This window comes from Sarcophilus harrisii, chromosome X (assembly GCF_902635505.1).
Source record: "Sarcophilus harrisii chromosome X, mSarHar1.11, whole genome shotgun sequence".
In the NCBI taxonomy this organism is placed as follows: Eukaryota; Metazoa; Chordata; class Mammalia; order Dasyuromorphia; family Dasyuridae; genus Sarcophilus; species Sarcophilus harrisii.
The window spans coordinates 25,996,250-26,005,370 of record NC_045432.1 but is presented as its reverse complement, the minus strand read 5'-3'; the positions used below and the strand labels follow the sequence as shown (position 1 = coordinate 26,005,370).

Sequence of the window (9,121 nt, the reverse complement as noted above, 5' to 3'; positions counted from 1 at the left end):
AAAGTATATCTAACCCTTTCAGAGCCTTTTTCCTGATATGGTTCGCATTCTACCAATCTCCAGGACACTTGTGAGGTCCAATCTGTCTCCCTGCAATAGGACCTCTCGTTCATCTCGCAAGACTTAGCAAGTCTTGTCCTGTGCACTCTATCCTTGACCCTGTCATTCCTATATTTAAGCCACGGGCCACAGATGCAGATCCCCCATCTCAAACAACCTATTCTTAAACAGCAATTCACTTCCCAAATCCATTTTTCCTTGCTTTCATTGGACAGCCATGATTTAATTTTTAAAAATGAATTTAATTCAAAAAAATCTAAGTCCACCACAGGGATCTTTTAGATCTTTGTTTTCTTTCTTTAACCATGCTTTCTAGGTTCCTTCTGACCGTGTCATTTGTGTCTGTGGGAGTCACCAGAAGTGGGTCGTGGGCATCCGCTTTGCCAAGTCTTGGGAAGTTCTGTGTCCCATCGTGGCTACCTGCCCCAGAAAGACAGCAAACCTCTGGGTTGCTCTCTCAGCCAGCAGGATGTCCCTCCCAGAAAGCCGACTCCTATCATTTTCCACCTGGCTACTCCCAGAGGTTTGACTTCCCTGGCTATGACCTCTGCCCTCTAAGCTGGTGACGTTACAGTCCCTCCTTGGACCTCTGGGCTTAAGCTGGGACTCTCCGTTTATGCCCCAGACTAGGGTTGAGAGCAGTACCTCCAGCCCTTGCTGCTCACTGGAGCTACCCCTCTTCTAACAGCCCCAGAAGTTGTTTTCTGTGCTTCGGTTGTTTTCTGGCCTCAACAACACATGCATAAAAACTGTTCTCTGATGTCTTCTCCCACCACATGTCCTCCTCTAGAAGGCTGCCTCCCTTACCTCCCCTTAGTTCTGACTTGGCTCCAGCCTCTTCTGCCTAATATAATAATTTTCTAACTCGCTTATTCACTAGGGACCGTGACTTTTACATTTCTTACCTGCTGCTTTGAGGACTTTTGGTAAATTCATTGATCTCCCCATTAACCCAACTCCTTTACCCTTTTTCAGTCCCGAGTCCCTCTATGTGAATGTCACATAACTACTCTTAGGAAATATCTATCAGCGTGACCATTTACTGTCACATGTGTCCCCGTGGCCTTGTGAGACCGGGCATGATACCAAGTAAGGTCTCTTGGATATTTCCAATAATAACCTCCTTGTCTGAAAGGCCAAATTCCAGACTTAGGCAAGCCGTGTGAAAGAAAGGCCTGCAGTGTATGCAGTCACCCCATTTCTTTGAGTTCCCCATTGAAAGTTGGGGTGGTATAAATCTCTCTTCCAGTTTATCCCGGGAACATGATGAATTTATGGATACCAGGGCACTTCCTCCTTAGCAGGTAGAGGAATAGAACGACGCGTTTCTCTTCTATGAGCTCCAAAGGGGGTGTCGTTACACTCCTATGGAACCCAGAGCGAGAACGGGGCTCTATGTTATCAACAGCGACAAGTAAAGTGACAAGACTTCTCTCTTTGGAGATATTGGAACACTTTGCTTATGGTGGCCCACGAGGCCCGGCCAGGGCCACGTGTGGCAATTCCCTCCAGCAGACTTCAAAACCGATCTCACAAAATAGTTGGGTATTCAGGTCTGCCCTGGTGACTCTTATCACCTCTTTATTTATTTTCTGGACAAATCATTGCCAGTTTTAAAATGTCAAGCACATAAAACACAAAGTGCTCGGTGCAAATGGGAGGATCTACTAGAGATACAGAGTTTGATTTAAACATAAAAGATGATACCATAAGCAAATTAGGAGAATGAGGAATAGTTTGTCAGATCTATGGAGAAGGGAAGAATTTATAAGCAAACAAGAGATGGAAAACATTATAAAATGAAAAATGGGTTAATTTGATTACATTAAGTTGAAAAGGTTTTGCACAAACAAAATCAATGCAACCAAAGTCATTTCCAAATTGACAAATGTCATATGAAAAAGTAATGGAGATACAAAGGAAGGTCCTGAACTCGACTTGTGGCCAAAAGTTTGGATTTTTAAAAAATGTTAACAACCAGAGATTTATTTTCAAATGGCTTCCACATAACAGGGGCTTTTCGAAGTATTTTTTTAAACGAGTGGACTATTTCCATATAAGAAGGGTATGGGCAGTTTTTAGATGTGCCAGGCAATGTCTGAATTTGGAAGAATCTTTGGGGATTGGAAGAAAAGGAGTTCTGTGGCAATGATGTAGCTAACATGCCGTCTTTTTGACCTTCCTTTGCAGTAACCCGTGGCTGTGTACGGAATAGTTTTCCCTGCTACAGCTGGAATGGACCACACTTGGCCTTTTAAGCTGAGGTTCCCTCTTTGAGAGCTTCTTCTAGCATGTCAGCTATGGCCCCCATGCAATAATCAGCCCCTTCCTTTACCACTGTCTGCCTTTGCCCCCCCCCCGCCCCATCCCATAGCCTGAGTCACCCCCCCCCCCCAGCGCAGCCAGCAACTTCCACTGCTCATTTATTGATTTCATACACAGGTTTATGGATTTTGCTTTGAGTTTTTAGAGGGGAGGTAGGGGAGTCCCCCTTAGCCTTGAGAAGATTTTTTCCCCCTAAGCTAGGGAAAAGTGAAAATCAGACACCATTAGACATTTCCCTTTTTTGTCGACCAAATGCCAATATTCTTTGGGCACTGTGTATTCACCCAGGAGTTGAAGTATCTTCACCTGGATTGGCCAATGGGCCAGTGCTCTGTGGGTAAAGATACTTCAAATGGTTCCAGTAAATACCCATCGGCGTTCCCCTCCCAAACAAATACTTGGATGTCTTTGTGGCTTCTGGTCTCTGGAAAGCTGCATTGTTCCCCATTTGACGTTTCCTAATATCTTCAAAGAAACCTAGGGAGTGTAGTCTGCAATAATGACTCCATTGATGGCTGACTATCTGCATTAAAAAAGAAAATGCCCCTATAGAGTAATGAGCTGTAGAGAATCACCCTCATTTGATCTTTATTTGAGCCTTAGAGGGTAAAAATCCCTGTTTAACTGCAGGGCTAGCTGAGATTCACAGATTTGTCCTCGGTTTCTCAGATAGAAACTATTAGAGCTGGTATTTGAAGCCAGGGTCTTTGACTCCAAAGCCAGCATTTTCCCCATCATATCGAACTGCATTTCCTCTGGATATATGATTTACACAGCAGCAGTGGAATTGAATTGACTTGTTTTCCAGTCCTGTCTCTTTCATTTAAGTATATGTGTGATCCTGGTTAAATCCCTTTCCTTTTGTGAGCCTCAGTTTCCCCATGTGTCAGATGAGATCATTGGACTAGGTGACTATCAGAGTCTCTTCTAGCTCAGACATTCTTTGATACTGTGAAGTCCTTTTCCCTCCCAGGACCTTAGTTTGCTTCTCTATAAAACAAGGTCCTTTGCCTTCGTCATAATTCTCAAAACGGACAACCTTATCCAGAACTCTTGTTTTAGCGTCAATACTCAACCTCTCTGTAGAGCTTTTAATACATTCGCTAGGAATCATGGAACCAAAGATTGTAAGAGCTGAAAGGGGGCCTTAGATGGTTATGGAGACCAACCCCCTCTCATCTGACAGATGGAAATGGCTACCCGGTGTCAGGGGGCCCTTGATGTCTCCAGTGAACACCGGGAAGGATAGAAGAGGCTCTTCCCTTTCTCCTTATAACCCACGTGTGAAAGTAAATTCTGATGCAAACTATTAAACTAATGATGAACATATTTACTTTCTCAGGTAACCCATGTTACTGTAAAGACAAAAGGAATGTCTTTTTTCCTTTAGAAAGCTTTCTAAATTTTGATCGTTACTATGATATAAAGCAAAGGCAGCCTTAAAAATTCGCCTTTAGGCAGACCTCATAATGGCCAGTGCTTTTCTACGTGTACCTTGGACAGCTCCTCTCCTACACCCCCTCCCCCAATGGAGCCAAGAAGTTGGCTCTTGTGTTGCCAACCATTGATCGAGATCGTTTTGATATCAAATGCCAATTTGAAAACGTGCTTGCATGTGCTGATTAAAACAAAATGACTTTTAACTTGAGTGTGATTTTCTTACAAGCCCCTTTCACAGATTTCCTGGGGCTCTCTGGAGAGCCCTGATTTCCAGAGTCCAACACTTATGGTGTGCTGGGATCTTCTCTGGCCCTCCCCCACTTTCTTGCTTTGAATGCACTTCTTTGGCTAATTTCATGTTTTCTCTCTCTCTCTCTCTTTCTCTACCTCTCTAGCTTTTTTTAATCTTGTCTTCGGCAGCTGCACTAAGTGTAAAGGAGAAGACTGCCACTGTAGAAGAGTTAGGGTCCTATATTGTCTCACAACACAGCCCCAGTGTCCCCCCTCCCACAAGTATTACCAATGGTCATGTGTCCCTAATCCGGGCAAGAGGCCATCTTCTGATATGCAAGTGCCTTGTCGTTACCTAACAAGGCACGGAGAGAACCAGCTTTGATGGGGACCAAACATCAGTCATGCAGAGACAGCTGCGGCACTCACCCAGCCTCAGCCCAACGCCAGCCTTGCCCACCTGGTCAATGCCCAGAGGCAACGAAGGGTCGATCTGAGACTGGGTCATGGTCTCGGAGACCACACGAGCCAACGGAGCTCGTGGCCCATCTGAGACCACGAGTGGGTGTGGTAGAAGTGGGTTGGTTTGGGTTGGGGTTTTTAAAGCCAGTTCAAAGGTTTCTGTCTTCAGCCGATATCCTATGCTCTTAAACATGGAAGAGAAATTCAAGAGGCATCATCTATTCTTCAACGAGTGAGGAAAAATGGATCTACCAGCTAAACCCAGGTGGCGGGAGAGACAGGAGGGTGTTCAATCAAATAGGAGTAATGATACCACCTTAATACAAGCTTCTGGACCCTTTGGGATCCTAAGAGAGGGTTTCTGCTCAGACCAGGAGCCAGGAGGAAGAGCTAGCCATATGTGGTCAATCTGTCCTGAATTACTGGATTCACTTACACCTAGATGACACGTGCTCTTAGTTTCTCTCATGTTACCCCCACCCCCATCCTTTGCCACTGTTCTGCTGTCTCTTGAGGGACCCCCTCTGCATGTTTTCCAGGCTCTTCCTTATCCTCCTCTTCTCCTTTGCCCTTTTTGCTCAAAGGTGTCACTGCTCAAGGGGCCCTCGATGGCCAAAAGAAACACCTCCGAACCAGCACTGTTTAGCTCAAAGCCTTTCTATGATCCATGTCAGTTTTCAATAAAAATAAAATGTGCAAAATAGTGCTGTGATCTGATCCATCTCATCTCTCAAGAGTTTGTCTTTCTGGGGGTTAGAGGGAGATAAAGGGACAAACATCACCCCTATGGGTTAAAAGACAATTCGGCGGTATAATTTAAGAATGTAGGCTGGTGAGTGGTGACTTCAGAGCCGGTACTAGGCAATTTGGAGATCAGAAGGCTGTTTTGAGAGCCGTGCTTCAAGGGGTATATCCAAAGAGCTATGGATTATTTTGAGGTGCTTTCTGGTTGTGGGGTGCAGTGAGAGGGAGAGGGGAGTATGTTTGGCAGCGTGATTTCAGTGAGAAAGCATTGCCCAGGTTAAGGGCAGAACTTGGGAGCCCTAATTGTGCACTGGGACCCCGGGGTGAGAAAGACAGGGAGATGGGATGGTAACATGTTTTGAGAATCCCTTCCCACCAGGAAGTGAGAAGCACTGATGGAAAGCAGAGCAATAACAAGAACAAGATGAGTGAGACACTTGAGGTTGAAAAGCTCAGAAAAATACAGGAAATGCTATCCCAATAACCCCATGTCCTTAGGCCTGGGGGAGAGGCAACTTAGATTCTTGCCTGGGAAATGAGATTAGTTATGGTATCAATTCTAACTTGCACAGAACACCTGAGTTACGGCCTTCTGAGCTCTTCCCAGTTTCTGTTTAAGGAAGAGATTCTGGTCAGGGGAGGCACAGAGTAAGCCAATGTTCCAGGGCTCAAGACTGGCCTTCAAGTGAAGTGGTTAAGCAGATTGAGAGACCACAAACAGCATGCGTGATTTGAAGGGCATTGCTATGTTACCCGTAATTCCTCTAACATCTCCCTCAGTGCTCTTCCATGGCCTCACCTTCTCCTTCTAGCTGGTTGGAAAGGTCTAGTGTATTGGGAAACTAATCTGCCCTACGGCCACCACAATAAAAGGTTACCTGTATGTTGCATTCACTATCACCCATAAATAGCATCTGCTGGGGGAAAAGGATGGGTGGCCCAATAGGCACAGAAGCAAGTTTATCAGCCTGGGTTCACTTGGTCATACTGCAGGGGAAATAGAAACCATTCTACCTACTCCAAGATGAGCTGAGTACAGTCGATTTATCAAAATCCAAGTTGCTGTAACCATAAATGCCACGCTGAGGGGGACAGACAAAAAGAAAAAAAATGGAAATTCAAGGGACGTGGGGTAAGAATGAGCGACTACCCCAGAATCCTGAGGAAGGATCTATATCAAGGCCAGATTTCAAGTGGCAGAATAGGGTATTCTGGGAGTTTTGAAAGATGAACTGCCCTGGTATCCCTACCCATTCCACTATCTTCAGTCTTCCAACCAACCCATCCTTGACAAGAATTCTGACTCTTCACTAGCCCTCCATATGTGGTGTTTTAGCCATTTTCTGAAGACTTCTAGTGAGGGGAATATCAGCACCAGCTTAAGAATTTCGGCATATTTCTAATTGTTATGGAGGTAATCATCACACCTACCTCATACGGGTTTGTGGGGAGGATCAGATATGATAACATATAAAACGCTTTGCAAATCGTAAAAGTACTATAGAAATGCTAGCTATATCGTTATTTATTTTTCTTATACCTAAAGCTAACTTTGAGTCACTACTTCTGTTTTGTCCTTTGGGGCAAAGCACTGGGCTGATTGAAATACAAACAGGAAAGTAAGACAGTCCCTGTTCCCAAGCAGCTCTAATTCTAATGGGTGAGACTAGGGAAAAGGAAGATTTCAGGGGCAAATCAGATGGAATGGTCCCATGGTCCTGAAGGTATAGCAGCAAAACAGATGGTAATGTCTCCTCCATGACGCTGATTCCATTGATGTTCTGTTCCCGATATCAACTGTTTGACAACACCAAAGACTCTTGTGGTGAGAATTTTCTTTTGCAGGATTTTAGCATCTGTGGCTGTGATGAGAGGGGAGGGGAAGGATCCTGCAACTCCATAAGCAGTCCCCAGATCACATCACCTTAGGTACCAGTTTCTGGGATGATGGCTCAGGGGCCAAAGCTGGAAGAGGGACTGGTGCTTAAGGTAGTGGCAGTCGTTTAAGTCTCCAGGTGTGGGGCACACTGCCATTCCCGGGGCTCTTGGGCTTACCAGCCTACTGGTCGTAGTTAATCAATGGTTGGCGTTGGTAGCATCAAGAAAGGCGGGCCCCTGTACCATGAGGATTGCTTCCTCAGTGATGGTTTTGGGAGGCCATGCTGGAAGGGGACTTTGGTTTCAGGGTCCTGGGCTGTGGAGAAGAGCTGGTGGTTGTTAACTTCTCAAAATCTCAATGTCATCCTTAGCTCTTCACTCTCATTTATTGTACATATCCAGTCTGTTGCCATAATTTGCCATCGCTACAGTCACAACATTTCTCCTGTGTGACCCCCTACTCTCCACTCACCCAACCACCACCCTGGTGAAGGCCCTTATCACTACTCAACTCTACTACACTATTTCAATTAGTTTTCAGCTTATTTTCTCTGCCCCAAGTCTCTCCTCACTTCAGTCTATCATTCACTCAACTATCAAATTAATCTACCTATAGTTCAGATATAACCATATCATACAACTTCCCTCTACTCAACAAACTTCAATGGCTCATCTCCACAATCAAATATCGAATCTTCTGTTTGCCCTGAATAGATTTTCATGTCCTGTCCCCCTCCTACCTTCCCAGTCTTCATACACCTTCCTTCTTCCCAGTTACCCAGAAACCCCAGCCTCCTTGTTTTTCTTCAAATAAGACATTTTCATCCCGCTGATTCTGGGTGTTTTCCTCTCACCGTTTCCACCGCTCCTGGAATTTGCTCCCTCCTCATCCCTGCCACCCAGCTTGCTTTAAGAGCTGGCCAAACTGGTTCCTTCCAACTAAAATCCCACCTTCTCCGAGAAGCATTTCCAATCCACCTTAGTACTAGTGTCTTCCCTTTCTTATCTCCAATCTCTGCTGTATTATAGGTTATATATGGTTAGTTATTTGCATGTTATCTCTTCCATTCTGCTGGGAACTCCTTTAGAACAGGGATTTCTTTTGCCTTTCTTTGTATCTCCAGCACTTAGCACAGTGCCTGACACATAGGAAGGACTTACTACTTACCCGACTGCCATGCTACCTCCTGTTTCTTCCTCCAGATACCTTGATGCTGTCTAGGCTGATTTGCCTAAAGCAACTCTAATACCTGTTCTATACATCTAGTTCTTCATATACACAAAGAATGCCATTTTCTCTCTCCAAGTCTCCCCTTCCTTAGGCTAAACACCCCACCCTACCACTGCTTCTTGAATGACCTGGGTTTCAGACCACTTGGCAACCTGGCTACTTTCTAGAATGCCAGTGTTCCTTCTAAAATGGAGCACCCAGAAAAAGAGGCATTACTGTAGATGCCAGGTCCCCAAGGAAGGGTAAGATGGGATGCTAGCTCCTGCACTGCGCTTCTTGGAAGGCACCCAAGATTGCATTAGCTTTCAGAACTGACGGAGACGTCACGTTGTTGCCGCATATCCAACTTGTAGCCAAGGGCGCAGCTGTTTGGGAATGGAGAAGTGCTTCCTGGGCTCTTCTCATGGCAGTGTGGCTGAATTTAGCTAAAAGTCAAGAGAGCTTCAGCTGGAGAGAATAAGATAAGTTTCGGTTTAGGGAAAGGGAGGCTATGGAGAGAGCAATAAACCTGGGGAAACTGAATAATAGCAATGCTCAATTGAAATGGTAATGAACGTTCTTGGCTGTTGACAACAGATGAACAGATGTTGAAATTTCCCTCCTTTTGGCCGAGATGTGGGAACTCAAGGTGCAAAATGTTGACTATGTTGTCAGGAATCGGCACTGTTATCAGTTGGTTTTTCTTAACTGGTTTTCTTTGTCACAAAGGAGGGCTCACGGGGTGGGAGTGGGAAGGCAGGTATCTAGAAA

The 9,121-nt window shown here is 45.1% G+C and overlaps 1 protein-coding gene across 3 annotated transcripts in view; it reads left to right on the top strand.

The window, feature by feature from the left end:
- Nucleotides 1-5,246, top strand: part of SEPTIN6 (septin 6) — a 59,338-nt gene extending 54,092 nt beyond the window's left edge. For 2 of the 3 annotated variants that reach the window (XM_031945026.1, XM_031945028.1), the window contains one exon: nucleotides 2,251-4,028. In XM_031945026.1, coding sequence (XP_031800886.1) covers nucleotides 2,251-2,275 — 25 coding nt within the window. In that variant the 3' untranslated portion in view covers nucleotides 2,276-4,028. Of the gene's footprint in view, nucleotides 1-2,250; nucleotides 4,029-4,220 lie in introns of those variants that run through there. The other variant, XM_031945027.1, reaches the window with a different exon arrangement.
- Nucleotides 5,247-9,121: the final 3,875 nt, after the last annotated feature.